The sequence below is a fragment of the Anabrus simplex genome, chromosome 3 (assembly GCF_040414725.1).
Source record: "Anabrus simplex isolate iqAnaSimp1 chromosome 3, ASM4041472v1, whole genome shotgun sequence".
Classification (NCBI taxonomy): Eukaryota; Metazoa; Arthropoda; class Insecta; order Orthoptera; family Tettigoniidae; genus Anabrus; species Anabrus simplex.
This window is the reverse complement of record NC_090267.1, coordinates 223420331-223437297: the sequence shown is the minus strand read 5'-3', so window position 1 is coordinate 223437297 and position 16967 is coordinate 223420331. Positions and strand designations below refer to the sequence as shown.

The 16967-nt window shown below is 37.3% G+C and overlaps 2 protein-coding genes across 2 annotated transcripts in view; both read left to right on the top strand.

Annotated features, from left to right (window-relative positions):
• The window catches only part of 5PtaseI (inositol polyphosphate-5-phosphatase A), a 589076-nt gene extending 576427 nt beyond the window's left edge, over positions 1-12649 (top strand). Inside the window, exon 15 of the mRNA XM_067142880.2 lies at positions 12487-12649. Within this exon, the coding sequence (XP_066998981.1) occupies positions 12487-12539 (53 nt within the window). The 3' untranslated portion in view covers positions 12540-12649. The remainder of the gene's footprint in view (positions 1-12486) is intronic.
• On the top strand, positions 12615-15411 carry LOC136866163 (inactive selenide, water dikinase-like protein). The gene has a single exon (XM_067142886.2). It carries the CDS (start codon positions 12739-12741, stop codon positions 13975-13977), a length of 1239 nt encoding a protein of 412 aa, XP_066998987.1. The 5' UTR covers positions 12615-12738; the 3' UTR covers positions 13978-15411.
• Positions 15412-16967: the final 1556 nt, after the last annotated feature.

The window sequence follows — 16967 nt, the reverse complement described above, 5'->3', positions numbered from 1 at the left end:
TTACTAACATCTTCAAGAAACATAATACTAAGATTTCCTTTTGAACCAATAATAGGGATGTGGAAATGGAACATAACTCCAATTCAGTAAACAAAACTAACGTCTTTTCAAGGTCAGGTGTTTGCAGAGGGAAGTTTTACTTTAGTTATTGAAAATAGTGAGTTTCTGATGTGAATAAGTGTTAGTAATTCTTGGGTAACCAAAGATTTTAAGGGAATGTCTTTGGGATTCTTTCTTTTTATTGAAATTAAGCTGGTTTCTATTCCCTTGCTAATATACTCAATAAATTTATTATAATAGGTGTTTATGTCCATTTCCTCACAGTTAAATTTATTTTGTAGGATATGCTGATTTATTTTGTTATAATTTACAAATTGCTTGCTACTATCTTTGATTATTGATACTTCTGAAACTGATTTTTCACTAGAAATTTCACATACCAGTAAGTAGTGATCACTTAAGTTATTTGTTATATTGAATACATTACATTTTTGACTACTGTTTGTGACCAGTATGTGATCAATTAATGTGGAGGTTGTTTTCTATACTCTAGCTGGGTATTTATTATTACATGTTATATAGCCATAATTTGTTATTAAATTGTCATACAAAGTTCAGTTTCTGAATGTTGAGAGTAAGTCTATATTTGTATTTTCAAGTTTTATTGAAGTATGTCCTGAACTACTATTTAGGATATTTTCTAGATCGAACATAAAACATGGCGAGTTACTTTCCTGTGGGTTATAGATGATATTGATTTCATTAGGGGAATTCTAGATTGATCAGGTTGAAATCTCCAGAAAAAATCTGTACGAGATCCAAAATGTCAGAGTATGGAGGAGAGTTGTAGACTCAGACCACCATCTAACACAAATCAAAGTGAGATTCCAACCCAACCGATAGAGACCTAAACACAATAGATCTCAAAGAGTTGACCCAGAACGCCTTAAACAGAACATCAGCACTTTCTTACAAGACATGCGAGAGCAAGATCCCAAAGGTGGCCAGACCTATGTAAAACACTTCAAACATCAGACCTGAAGTTAGGATGGCCTCCGAGGAAACGAAAACATAGATGGTGGAACACGACCTGTGATAAAGCCATTGATGATCGGATGAAAGCGTGGAATCAGTGGAATGCACATCAAACAACTGAAAAATGTGAGGCCTTCTTAACGGTGCAGAAAATTACCTCAAAAATAATCCGCCAGGAGAAACGAGCGTATGACAAAAAACAGACTCATAGAAATCGAGCAAGAATTCCTCAAAAACAACCCTAGAAATTTCTAGAAAACCTTCCATGAGAATTTATCCAGTTATCAACCACTGAGCAGATGGAACATTAGAAATGAGCACCAAAGAGAACTGCGCAATTCTAGCTGACTATTCCCGAGACCTCTTCAACTGTGATCCCCCAAATGAAAAAGTGAACTTCGAAAAGCCCATGCTGAACCCTGATTCATAACCCCCGACAATGCAGGAAACAGCAGAGATCATCCGATCGCTTAAAAATAATAAAGCCCCTGGAGAGGACGGCATCACCGTGGAGATGTGGAAAGTAGGAGATGACCTCGTAAGTAGAATTCATGCAATCCTAGTAGAATTCATGCAATCCTAGTAGAAATCTGGGAAAATGAAACGATCCCGCAGGATTGGAAGTGCACATCAATACACCCATTGCACAAAAAAGGCGACAAGGAAGATCCAAACAACTACAGAGGCATATCCTTACTACCGTTCACATACAAAATTCTTTCTAAAGCTCTCTTAAACCGTTTAGAAAAACAGACAGATCACCTGATCGGTGAGTACCAAATGGGTTTCAGGAAAGGTCGATCATGTGCTGAACAAATATGGAATTTGAAGACTATATTAAGGATCCGTCAAACTACCAGCATAATCGTTACTTTTGTGGACTTTAAGAAGGTGTATGATTCTGTGGATCAACAGACCATTTTTTGATACTCTAGAAGAACTCAGAGTGGACAGGAGGACCAGAGAACTAATCCAGCAAACTCTCATGGATACGACTTCTAGAGTGAAATTCCTTGGGGAAATTTCTGAGCCTTTAGAAATATGTATGGGTGTTCATCAAGGTGACTGCATCTCCCCTATTCTGTTTAAGTTCTAGACAAAGTTATTAGAGAATGGGAAAGGGATGTCAAAGGTGTGAGCATCGGAAACTTGGGAATCAAATTCAAGGTGAAATGTTTAGCCTTTGCTGATGACCTAGCAATCATTACTAAGACCACAGATTAAACCAGATATTCCGTACAGAGATTACACAATATAGCATCAAAGGCAGGCCTTCAGATATTGAACGAGAAAACCCAGTTCATGGAAAATCTATATCAACATAGCAAAGAAACTCCTCTAGAGATCAAAAATAGCACAATTTCACAGGTGTCCTCCTTCAAATACCTTGGAGAAATCATACTACCAAATCAAATCAAAATCAAAATCTCTTTATTTGCAAATGAGGTGTCTACCTCGGTGGCAAATGGTACACTAAAATACATTATTGACAAGCACTAAATTTTAAATTAACAAGAGATGAAGAAAATTTTCCTAGAATACAATATTATACAATTTACGCTAATAATCATCCTTAATAAATTTATATTGTTTACAAAATTCTACTTATATAATATCTTACAAACATAGACAACTCATATACAGTATGTGAAATTACTTCTAATAATAATATACAACTGGTATAAGATTAAAATTAACATTGAATTTATTTACATATTTATATTTTATCATTTTGGAACCTAAGTAGCATAACGACCTGCTGCGTCTTAACCAGAGCCCCTTTTGCCACCACTTTTCAGAGTTTCTGAAGGGCCTTCACAGCTACCATAGCAGTCCCAGGGCCCTCGAAGTCCCCACTGTACTTCACCCCTCCAGGCAGTCCCCTACTTGGGCTGTCCAAACTCCATAGACAAGGGGATGGAATTAATTTAATCACACACATTTTTTATTTACAATATCCTGCACTGGTCGAATGCCCTCTAACATTTCATTTATTTTCTCTGTTGTTGTTTATTCTCTTCTTGAATATCTGTACAGATTTTGGAAAAGGATCAAACACTACCCCTGGTAAACTGTTCCTCTCCTTCACGCCCTTCCCAATGAATGAAAATTTACCCCAATCGCTTCTGCTAAAATTCCTTCTAATTTTGTACTTGTGGTCAGTTCTACCAATATAATTATTTTCCAACTGAAGCCTTTCACGGATATCTCTCCATGCTTCTTCTCCTGTATAGGCTCTATATAATCCTATAAGTCTAGTTTTCTCCCTTCTCTTACTTAAAGTTTCCCAACCAAGTTCCTTTAACATTTCTGATACACTACTCTTTCTCCTGAAATCCCCTGTTACAAACCTTGCTGCTTTCCTCTGCACACCATCTAGTTCTTTTATTAGGTATTCTTGGTGAGGATCCCAAACACTGTTTGCATATTCCAATAATGGACGAACCATACTTAAGTAACTTTTTTCTTTTAATTCTTTGTTGCATCCTTTAAGTAGCCTCATTATGACATGTAACGATCTGTATGCTTTCCCAACAATGTCATCAACATGACCCTTCCAGTGCAAATTACTTTCAAATCTCACACCTAAGTATTTGCACTTGCCATCTTTAGGGATAACTACCTCATCCAAAGTATATTCAAATTCAGTTTTAAAGCTCCTGTTTGTAAATGTTGTAACAGTTGATTTGCCTCCATTAATCTTCATATTATTTTCTTCAACCCATTCTTGGATACTCTCAAGGTCCCTTTGTAATTCTGAGCAATCCTCAATGTTATTTATTTCCCTATAAACAATTATGTCATCTGCATACAATCTTATTTTCGATGTTATATTGTTCCCTAAATCATTTGCGTATATTAAGAAAAATAACGGACCGATTATCCTACCCTGTGCAATTCCCTTCCAAACTTTCTCTTCCAGTGATATATTATTTCCTACTTTGACTTTCTGAACCCTTGAATTTAGAAATGTTCTTATCCAACGTATAATCCTTACGTCCAATCCTATTCCCTCCAATTTCTTTAATAATATTCCATGTTCCACTCTATCAAAGGCTTTGGAAAGATCTATGGCTATGCAAACTAACTGGCCTCCTGAATCCAACTGATCTGATATGTCCTGCTGAAATCCCACCAGTTGTGCCTCACAAGAAAATTTCTTTCTAAATCCATACTGGCTCCTCATGAACTAATTTTTATCATCACATATCCCTCTGATGTACTTTGATATTAAACTCTCCAGTATTTTACAAACTATACTGGTCAGGCTGATTGGTCTGTAGTTCTCTGGTTTCCTTTTATCACCCTTTCCTTTATAAATTGGTATTATTATAGATTCCTTCCATTCCTTTGGTATTACACTATTATTTATGACATAGTCAAAGAGAAATTTTAAATAATAAGGCACTATATACCACCCCATTGTCTTTAATACCTCCCCAAGTAATTTGATCACTTCCTGCTGCTTTTCCTTGCTGAAGCAGTTGGATTTCTCTGCAAATATCTTCATTTGTGAATGAGAAGCTTCTTGTTTCCCTGTGTGTCTCTCCCTCTCTATCTTCTGTTATGGTTTCCAAGTCCTGACAATCTTCTACTGAATCTCTGAATTCCCTACTGAAGAGGTTTGCTTTCACAGTATCTGTTAAATAGTGTTCACCCCCTTCTCCCACCATTGTAGGAATTTGGATTCCTTGTCCTTTTTGATTCCTGATATATGAATACAGCTTTTTCCATTTCCCTTTGTGGTCATTACCCTCTTGAAGAATGCCATTCATATAATTCTCTTTTGCTTCCTTTTTCACTGTATTCAGTTCCCTCATTAGCTGTTTTTTAGTTTCTCTATTCTCCCTATCCTCTTTGATTTTCCTGTTTACTATTCTACATTTTCTTTTTAATTTTCTTATTTCCCTTGTGTAATAAACAGGGTCTGAGGTCATTTTACCCTTCTTAATAGGTACAAATCTCTTCTCTCCTTCCTAAATGATTCCTTTAAATTTAGCCCAAAGTGTATCCACATTACTCCCTTCACTTATCCAACAACTGAATTGTGATTTAAGGTAAGTCCCAAATTCATCAACTTTAGTTTTTCTGTATAATTTCTTGTCTTGTGTGACCCTCTTATTAAGCCTTTTTGGTACCAGTCCTACATCCATTATTACAGCCTTATGGTCACCTATTCCTTCAATTACCTCAGTTTTATCAACAATTTCCCATGGTTCTAGGCCTAGACGGGTCTAGACAGTAGGGCAAACATAGAAAGAGCCAAGGTGTACAGACTAATGTGGAATTACTACAACAAGAGAGTCATATTGCATAATGCAAAATTATAACATTACAAAAACAGTTGTTTTGCCGAAAGCTTTATACCCTCAGAAACTGTATCCCTTGAAGGTCACTCTAAAATTATAGAAATTGAAAAACAAGAAAACTCAGAGTGGACAGGAGGACCAGAGAACTAATCCAGCAAACTTTCATGAATACGACTTCTGGAGTGAAATTCCTTGGGGAAATTTCTGAGCCTTTAGAAATATGTATGGGTGTTCATCAAGGTGACTGCATCTCCCCTATTCTGTTTAAGTTGTAGACAAAGTTATTAGAGAATGGGAAAGGGATGTCAAAGGTGTGAGCATCGGAAACTTGGGAAGCAAAGTCAAGGTGAAATGTTTAGCCTTTGCTGATGACCTAGCAATCATTACTAAGACCACAGATTAAACCAGATATTCTGTACAGAGATTACACAATATAGCATCAAAGGCAGGCCTCCAGATATTGTACGAAAAAACCCAGTTCATGGAAAATCTATATCAACATAGCAAAGAAACTCCTCTAGAGATAAAAAACGATGCAATTTCACAGGTGTCTTCCTTCAAATACCTTGGAGAAATCATACTACCATTGGGTCTAGACAGTAGGGCAAACATAGAAAGAGCCAAGGTGTACAGACTAATGTGGAATTACTACAACAAGAGAGTCATATTGCATAATGCAAAATTATAACATTACAAAAACAGTTGTTTTGCCGAAAGCTTTATACCCTCAGAAACTGTATCCCTTGAAGGTCACTCTAAAATTATAGAAATTGAAAAACAAGATAAGAAAATTCTCTGGAAAATTTTTGGTCCCATGAGAGAAAATGGAATGTGGATTAAGAGGAGAACAGCGGACTCTACTCATTTACTGACAGGTTCACTGATGCCGTATGCAAGAGATGCCTGAAATTCTATGGCCATATCTGTAGAATGGACAGCAACAGACTCACCAAAAGATTATTTAAAGTAATGAACTCAAAGAAGGTGAAAATAAACTGGCTAGAAGAAACTAACGCCGACCTCCAAGAAATGAACATCATGGGCGACATCACAGATCATCATGGAGCTTTTAGCATAATAGTAGCCAAGCACAAATTCATGGATAAATCTAAAAAGAAAATTGGTAGGAAGTGGTTCACCGAATGCAAGATGCAACACAGTGCATTTATGAAGAGATTTTGGGAGGATAAGAAGGCAAAAACCATCAGGCTAATGAACAAGTTCAAATGCGCTCTTTGAATGGGCATAACGAAGAAAGAAAGAAAGAAAGAAAGAAAGAAAGAAAGAAAGAAAGAAAGAAAGAAAGAAAGAAAGAAAGAATAATAATAATCACATTCTCAGAATGAACAATGATAGACTGACCAAAAGAATTCTAAATCTTGCCCTTGTGCTGAAAGTCAAGAACAACTGGCTAAATGAAATAGAACCAGATCTTCAGGAAATCAACATCAATCAGGAAACTGTGAAGAATCAATCTGCTTTCAGAACACTGGTTATTAATCATTGTTTCACAGAGCCAAAAGCTAGAACTAATGAAACTTGGACAGAAGAACGTGAGAAGAATTTCAGTGAGAAGAGATTTTGGGAAGAGAAGAAAGCAAAATCATCAGCTAAATAATTTCAAGCATGCTCCTCAGTTGTGTAAAACATTGTGAGGGGAAAAAAATAAAAAAATAATAATAATTGCTAATATAGATTTATTAAACACACTGTGTACTTTTAACTAAGAATGATTACAAGGTCCCTTGAAAGTTTTTATCATTTGCTTAGAAGTTCAGGGAATATATCCTCTCCTTGCAATCAATCAAGTGGTACTGTGGACAATGCAAGCTGCAGAGCGTACAGGAACACTGGGTTGAAGCATGATGGTAACCTTGTTGGTGACAGATTCTGTGGTGAAAGCCTTGCGCTGCAGTTCGCGCGAAGACATGTCGGAGTTCAAAGTTGGGCTCTTTCCATTCATCTGTGTTCATTGCAGGTGTTTTGTAGAATTCTGGATCTATTGCTGCAAGCTTTTGCTGTCTTTGTTTGATATGGGCCTCATATGCTGGAGTGGATTCTAGATTATTACTTATCATTATCACCCTAATGAAAAAGTCCGTGTCTACCAGTTTATACACTAACCGTGTCCGAACTGTTCTGTGTAGCCGTAATGCTCTTTTCAAGTAGGTAGCTTTCACAGCTTCCAGTCTCCTAAGGTTGGCCATAGTGAGGTGCATCCATATTTTGCTGATAGCATAGCAAGCTATTGGTGCTATCTTAATGTTGAAGAGAATGAGGGCTGTCCTTACTGATAGTTTCTCAATGGTCTTTATATCAAATATGGATTTGATCGCTGTAGTCCATCGTTCCTCTATGTGATTAATAAATATCTTCCCGGTTACTTGCAAGGATAAGCCTAAATAACGATACGAGTTTACCAGCTCTAGTTTGTTATTGCCGCATTTGAAGACATCTTCTGTGGATATATTTCCTCCTCACCTAAATTTCATAACTTTTGTTTTGCTGGTATTTATCACTAGATCGTTTCTCAGAGACCATTCGTGTAGCTTATTGAGTCCTTGCTGCAGGGATTTTCTGTTTTTTGATAGCAATATCATGTCATCAGTGTACAGGAACATTGCAATATCTTCTGAGACCACCTCACTGATGAAAAAATGAAATGTCGTATGGCTTTTAGTGCCGGGATATCCCAGGACGGGTTTGGCTCGCCAGGTGCAGGTCTTTCTATTTGACACCTGTAGGCGACCTGCGCGTCGTGATGAGGATGAAATGATGATGAAGACATCACATACACCCATCCCCCGTGCCATTGGAATTAACCAATTAAGGTTAAAATCCCCGACCCGGCCAGGAATCGAACCCGGGACTCTCTGAACCGAAGGCCAGTACGCTGACCGTTCAGCCAACGAGTCGGACACCTCACTGATGACATCATGGGTCAACAGATTAAAAAGCATTGGGCTGAGAGGGTCCCCTTGGACTACGCCATTAGTTTGGGTTATAAGTCCAGACTGGCCTACTTTATCGCTAACCGTAAGCCAGTTAAAACTTAGTATATCTTCCAATAATTGCAATAGTGGATTCCCAGGTCCTAAGATATCAGATAGTTTCCTAATTAGAATTGTTCTGTTAACTCCATCGGACGTTTTAGTATAATCCACGTAGACTGCATAAACGAAGCCACCAGTTACGCTTGTAGCATCCCATATGATGCCAAGTACCCTCTCAATTGCTTGGATTGTTGATCTACCGGCAGTAAGTCCATATTGTTCTTCTGATATGTACATCATGGCTTGTGGTAGAGGGCTATCCCACGATAAGAATCTGGCGAGTCCTTTGGCCCTTTTCCTTTATATAGCACCTGGATAGTAGGTTCCCTCCACCTCCTGGGGATTTACCTCTGTACGATGCATTCATTGAATATTGCTGTCCATATAACTACAGTTAGAGAAATAGATTCTTTTAGAAGCTCATTTGTGAGGTTGTCTGGACCTGGTGCTTTTCCTTGTTTACATCTTTGAAATGCATTCCATACTTCTTCCACTGTGATTGGCACGAGTGGATCCTGATATGTGGTTCAAGTCTGTATGTCGGTCATTTGGGTCCTTTGATATATACTTGAAAATGCTCCTCCCATATTTTCATCGGTATAGTGGGAATCACTTTCGTTCTAGGGTTCAAGTATTCTATACGGTTTTGATTCTGTGACTGCTATTGTCTCCAGCTCTTGCTTTACAATGAAGTCTTGTTGCTTCTTTCTGATTATTTCCTTGTATTTCCTCCTTTCTTCTCAATATTCTTCCAGTGTTATTTCTGTTTGTGTTCTCTCCATCTGTAGAGTTTCTCCAAGGCTACTTTCCTTCGGGTGTAACAATCCTTGTCAAACCAGGGCTTGCTTATTCTTTTCGGACGCATCCTTCCAGCTGAGTTAAGTAAGGTATTTTCTAGTAGGTCTAAGGCCCTATCTATATTCCCTCTAGATAGATATGAGGTTATTGCATTTTTGTCTAGTGACTCTTCCAATAATACTGTGTTGATGTGTCGTGGGGCCCATTGTTGCTTAATGTCAATGATTTCCAAGTCATCTATTTTGAAACTAGTATGTATTGGAATGTGCTTTCTGATCACTAACCAAATGTGTTTCTGTTGTAGTATATGAAATTCATTGCCTCTGTATAATATTAAGTAAGCTATTAAGTAAGCTACGTATGTTGGGAGTTGTTCTCGGTTGACCAGGGAAAATCCTTCTTCATCAAGGGCTTCAAAAACAGCTAGAGCCTTACTGTCGGGTTTGTCCAGATGGCAATAAATTCACCTGTTAGTAGTATTGGCATGTTGTTACTCACTTTTTGTAAAGCATGAAAAATGGTTTCTATGACAACTTCTGCAGAAACATTGGGTCTTATATACATTCCAATTACAGCAAAGTGTTTAAAAGTGACAATCACGATGTTGAAATTTGTGTATTCACTTCCTATTTGACCCATAGACAGCTTGTAGAAGCAGGATACTCCTCCTGACAGTCTGCCTTGATGTCCTATCATTGACATTGAGTGAACCGAATAATAGCCCTTAATGTTGGCTGGTTTCAGGAGGAAAATTTCAGTCATAAGGATTAAATCTTGAACTAATACGGATATCTCAGGAGTGCGCATAAGTGACTTAAGGCCTTTGATGTTCCACAGGAGGCATGTAATTTCACTGCTGTTGGATTCGAAAGCGTCCCTTACTAACACATTTTAATTTTGAAATGTTTTATGCTTTTTCACCTAAGCTTTAAGCGAAACAGCTGATGATGATTGCTAAGCAATCGAAACATGTGCTGTAAGTTTTTTATGACATAAAATTTAGCCAAAGGCTAAATAATAAAAAAGTATCGATCAGGTGGAACCTTTTACTTAATTGTTATCTTGGATACGAAAGGAGCGAAAAGTCACATCTTCTGGCCAAAAATAAGGGCTGAATATTCTCTCCTTAAACCTGATGGGAATTCCTATCTTAAAGGCTTTGTTTGATCCTTGGGTGGTCAACATGGTATATTCGGTGACTTCATCAATACCATTCTCCTTTAGATATTGATGTCAGCCACAGTTGTTTCGCTGCTAAGGTGACCCACATATAACCATACATTTCCTTTTTGCTGCTCTCAGTGCTCCAACTGTTGCAGTACCTTTTTGGGCATCTGGTGGTCTTCTGAGTCTTGATTGCAACTGATGGACTGTATGTTGATTGTATTGTCCATATGTGCGTATATGACTTTGTCCCAATGGGCTACCCCTTCACCGGGTTGTACAACTACCTCTTCTATATCCTCCTCTCTTACTACGCCGACTGCCGCAGTAACTCTTTGGAAGTCTGGTGAACTTCTGACTTTTTATTGCAATTCTTGTTCTGGATATTGACTGTTTTGTCTACGCTTAAGTCCCATAGCTGTGGGCTGCTGAGCATCCCTTTCAACAGATTGGATACCTGTATCTTCTGTTTCTGTCACCAAAGTTTGTGGTGCGATTGTGTCAGCATTTGAGGTTATCCCGGATTGCTGATAGTTAAGGAACTCCTACGGGTAGTTGCAGCTGGTGGCTCTGACAATATTCTTCTCGGCATCTGCTTATGGTTTTCCTGTATTCTCGGGGCATCCAATTTCTTGTAGGTAATTGGCAATGTCTGTTTGTCCTGAGGGGCGGGTGATTTTGTCCATTTCTAACGCTATTATTTCTTGAATTTTTCTGTAAGTAAAGTTTCCATACCGGTATACCGGTATTGCTACATATGATCTATAGTAGATTGCATAGATTCCATGGATCTTAGAAGTTTATGAATAAATACCTCTTGATCCTCCATTTGTCTCATTTTTGGCTTTCAGTATACTTTTCACATAACCATGTGAGTTTACAATTAGCCCTCTCAATATTTAATATTTTCTCATGATGGCTAATAAAAATATATTTTCAAAAAATTCCCCCTCTCCCCCATACAGATCCCGGGTACGTCCTTATGTAGGTCTATGTATGTTTTACGGTCTATCAATTACTTTTAAGGTTTTCAGAGACGCCGGGTTGCCAAAATTTTTTCTTTGAGAAATTCTTTTCCATGCTAGTAAAATCTATCGACTCAACGCCGACGTATTCTAGCAGCTTCATATACCACAGGGCTGACCCAGGATCGAACCCGCTAACAGGTACTTAAAAGGCAGCGCTGTACTGTCAGAGCCGCTCTGCTCAGCAAGCAGATAGAAAAAGTGCCTTGATTTTGTAGGCAAGCTCTCATGGTAGACTATAAGTTATACCCTATTTCTTTCTTCTTGCAAAAATTTATGCTGTAGGCCTCTCCTCCAATTCTTGTTGAAATAATAATAATAATAATAATAATAATAATAATAATAATAATAATAATAATAATAATAATAATAATAATAATAATAATAATAATTCTAGGCATCCCATTCTATAGTTCTTACAGTTTACTCCACAATTTTTACAATTCACATTTGATTTCTTTTAAATTCCAAGTGAATGTCTCAGTCCGTGACCGTAGTTCCTGATCCATCGAGGATATAATTCTGGAGCTACTCTTCGGAAAACTTTTTAAAATAAGACTAAAACACTGAAGAGGACCTGGGAACTTCATCAACTTTAAATTTAAATTCGTTACAACTGAATATACTTCAAACATTAGTTTTCATATAAATACTGCAAATAAAATCTATCATTCCTTACCATGTAAAAATGCATTTACCCCGTGGAATGTTATTTTTCCGTCAGTAGAATATCTTTAACATTATCAGCATACGCTTAAGTTCCAATTCCTTTTCCTCGCAGTGTTTTCAATAACTGTAAAATGAAACTAATTCATTATAGGATCGGAATATCCTTAACCATTTCCCTTCGGAATCTACTCAATGATAATTTTCCTGACGTTTGCTGTTATTCCTATACGTAGTATTTCATGCATCCAAAGATTTTGTGGCGTGCAGTACTGTACTTGCCTTTAATCAGAAATTATACAGGGGACCGTGATAGAATTGAATTACTTTATTGCAAATATGGGCAGAAATAGTGTAATATAAATTGAAATTATTCAAACAAAATTAATATTTAGTTATTTAAGTAAATTAATACATCGTTTCCTTTTGTTCTAGTGCAATTACTTGTAAGGAAAGACAAGAAAGGAAGCTACTCACAGCTTCCTTGATTATAGCCGCCTTGTACTGCTGGGATCGTTCGTTGCCAGCAAGCGAAATAGAACACTCCCTTATAATCCCGCCGAACAAGCGCTTGGAACAATAGATCGCCATTTTGTGTGCTGCTGAGAGGTTGGAAGCATTGAGCGTCTGTGTTAGTTTGGAAGTGTCTTTATCATTTTGACGAATTTTTCTTCGTATCAATTCACCATGGCTGAGCTTCAAGCAACAACAGTTTCACAAGAGGCTTTGTCTGTTGCCCAGCTGGAGTTAGGAGGTAATCCAAATGCATTTGCGTTGAGAAGGCCGTTCGATCCTGTAGCACATGAGTTGGACGCTACTTTCCGACTCACGCGTTTTGCTGACTTAAAAGGATGAGGGTGTAAAGCCCCTCAGGAGGTTCTCTGGAAACTCCTTGAGGGACTTCAGCAAGATGATAACAATGCACAGGATGAACATGCTCATTTCATGCATATGCATATTCCTCGAATTGGTATCGGAATGGATTCCTCCGTGACACCACTGCGGCATGGCGGTCTTTGTTTAGTTCAAACTACCGACTTCTTTTATCCTATCGTGGATGACCCTTACATGATGGGTAAAATAGCTTGTGCAAATGTGCTAAGTGACTTGTATGCTATGGGTGTTACAGAATGTGATAACATGTTAATGCTTTTGGGTGTTTCTACGAAGATGACAGAGAAAGAGAGGGATGTAGTTGTGCCACTGATTATGAGAGGATTCAAAGATTCAGCGTGGGAGGCTGGTACCACGGTGACAGGAGGGCAAACTGTGGTTAATCCTTGGTGTACCATTGGAGGTGTTGCTTCAACAGTTTGCCAACCTAATGAATACATTGTGCCCGATAATGCTGTAGTGGGTGATGTCTTGGTTCTTACTAAACCATTGGGTACTCAGGTCGCTGTCAATGCTCACCAGTGGCTTGAACAACCTGAGCGCTGGAATAGAATTAAATTGGTTGTGTCTGAAGATGATGTTCGAAAGGCATATCAGCGGTCGATGGATTCCATGGCAAGGTTGAACAGAATAGCTGCACGCTTAATGCACAAGTATAATGCTCATGGGGCTACTGATGTTACAGGTTTTGGTTTATTGGGACATGCTCAAAATTTGGCTCGACATCAGAAAAATGAAGTATCATTTGTGATTCACAATTTGCCTGTCATTGCTAAAATGGCAGCTGTCGCTAAAGCTTGTGGTAATATGTTCCAGTTACTTCAGGGACATTCTCCCGAAACGTCTGGTGGCTTGCTTATTTGCTTACCTAGAGAGCAGGCTGCAGCTTATTGCAAGGATATAGAGAAGCAGGAAGGATATCAGGCATGGATTATTGGTATTGTAGAAAAGGGAAATCGCACTGCACGGATAATCGACAAACCTCGCATCATAGAAGTCCCTGCAAAGGAGAAGGATGGTGAACTTTGGTAATAAGACTAAACATGTATGTGTACATTACATTATAGGATTTATTTTACACATTTGCTGGTTTCTATTCTAGAACTGACTTTGTTTTATACCAGCACTTCAGTTGTAGCTTGGCTAAGTAAAGAAGCCCTCTAATGTGTCATGATCTATGATATTAGTTATAGGTTATATTTGCTATATTTCTGAATGATGCACCTTTATGCAATGTTTATAATTAACGCTTTGCTGTAAGGGTAAATTGCTTCTATTGTGCCGAGTGTGGTGTTTGCTTACTTCGAGCACTTATTTGATATACAGTTTCAGTTTGTTGCTTCGTTATATAAACAAACTGCTGCTGAACTGAATAAATGTAATAGTTGAATTCATTATTGTACAGCTAGCACAGGACATTCCAGAATATTTAAAGTGTAGTTGTGCTAATGAAACAGGAGTGGATGATCAACCAAACTGGTTCTTCATTTGTAGTGTATTCAAAGCACTACATGGTTTAAAAAGTTCAGGCTTTGTTGTGGATAAAATGTTGAATATTAGGTAGCTACCAATAACGCAGTTTCAATCATGCTTTCAATAAACTCAGTTCTTGTAAAGTTAACGTAGGTAAAACTTGTTCTACTAAAGATGGACTGATATAATTGGTATAGTGCTCTTGACGAAGTTAAGTTACGCCAGTTAAGTGTGATTGTTTGTGCTATTTGAATGTTCTACAGGTAGTTTCTACATGACATTCATGTCTCTTTCTTTTGAATATATTTCAGTTTGGGGTATTTTATAATTATATTCACGTGACTTATGATATTTACTTTAGCAGAATTGAAGATTATTGTTTGAACAAAGTAATTAAGCAGATAAGCCGTTTAGAGATTAAAGGAGGTTGTAGTGCTTTACTTGAATGTTGTATACATACCCTTGTAAGATCTGCAGTTTTCTTGTAACCATCATTCAGAAATTAGTTGAGAATCACTAAATGCTGACTAGGTTTTAAACGTAGAGTTTATGAATGTGAGTGTTTTCGTCCATCCAGGCCAAGGTTGTCAAGTTAGATTTGTAATAGTATAGCATGTTCAAGTGCCATTTTCTTTTAATAAATAAATTTCAGCAATAAATATATATATATTATATATATATACTAGCTTAAATTAGTTGAAGTAACTGATGGTTTCATTCAGTATACTCGTGGAATTTGTTCAGTGTCATTTTATATTCTGTTAGCTTTTCTTCTAATATGCTAAGATAATGAAACTGCTTGGTTATTCTTTATAAAAGCAAAGTTTTTGCTTACTATGCAAATTAAGGAATAGAACTGTAAAGTGGTTATGAACTCGTTACAAATATATCCATAAAATTTGCCATGAAGTATGTTAGTGAAATGTTATTTTAATATTATAACTGTCTTGTCAGCAGAGTTGTGCTTTGGAAATTAAATTGGTATTCAAGAAATGTTAGTATTTACAACTTTTTGTGTCAAACCTCACATTGTAATTGTTAGGTGTTTCTACAAGCATGACATTGTATTTAGAAATGTTTTGTTTTGATAGCTTGTGGTGGGGGGAGGGAAGGGGCTGTTTTTAAATGTTGCATGCAGATTTTGTTTTTCGAGTGAATAAATATCATTGGTACAAAGCAGGGAGAACATTTCTCCTTCAGAAACATACTGCGTTAACAGTTCACAGTGCAACTTAATTGTCCTTGACCAGCACGGAAGACTGTGCTACCAACTGCTGAAAGAAATCCTTAAGTGAGGATGTGTGGATCAAAGTGTCAAAGGGGAGTGAATATATTTTTCTACTGATGGTTTATTTACAACAAAGGGATTAGGTCATCACCATTTTTTCTTATTGTGCTGTTGTTGATAATTGTATATATTTAGGTAAGTATCTGTATTTAATTATGGGAGTGATGCTGCATAGAATAATTTCAGCAAATAGCAGCAATTCCTTCAGCAGGGGACTTGGGTAAAATTTCTTCAGTGTTCTTGGTGTTTTACTATAAAAGTAAAGATACTATTTAGGGGCCAGGATTGATGGGTCCCCAGCATGACATTGAAAATCTCTCTCTCCTACATGTAATATGAGGTATGAGTTATAATTCTGTACTATATCTCCTGCACTGTTACTCCTACATGTAATATGAGGTAAGAATTGTGTACTTTATCTCTGGGATTGTTGCTGATATGCCCAGTTCATATTTTCTTGAGTTTAATTTTTGTATATTCCTAAGTAGTATTAGTTAAGAGGAGAGAGGAATTTGTCGAGCTTCAGCTGTTGTTTGTGATAGCCTGCTTTACCTGTGGTGTTTTCAAAAGAAATAAAAAACCTGTTGATATGTGTGTATATGTACTCGGGAAGTAGTACAGTTATGTTCATTTAGTACGTTTACATGCAGGATTCAGATCAATCTGAGTACACTTCCCGTATTGAAAACGTCATGTAAACAGGGACTCGGTTCGGATTGAGTCTCAAGGTCAATACGGTAAAATCCGGGATCGTATCGTACTCGGTTTGAATTGAGTTACATGTAAACACGGATCGTACTGAGATCGTATTGAAAACTACTGCGCACACACTCCATGTTTGTTCTGATGAAATCATCATCAAAGTTCTGTCAAAATAACAAATATAATAAGCCAGTAAATATATTTACTTGCATAAATGATCAGCAACTGCAATCATATCATGAGACGGCCAGTCCTTGCGATTAACAAAATCGTAATAACCTTCTGTTGGGGGTAAAATTGGAATGTGCGTTCCATCTATTGCACCAATTACGTTTAGAATACCACATATACTTTCAAAACTGAAAGTTATCTTCTGGGTTTCTACTGCATTTGTTTTTAAATTCTAAGAGGTGATAATGATTTTACTACTATTCTGCATCGTTTGTATACATCGATGTTGCCTGGCGGATTCAATACGATACTTAAATAGCCTACGGCATATAACTGGGGATCGTATTCAATACAGTAAGTGTATTCAAATTGATCTCAATCCCCATGT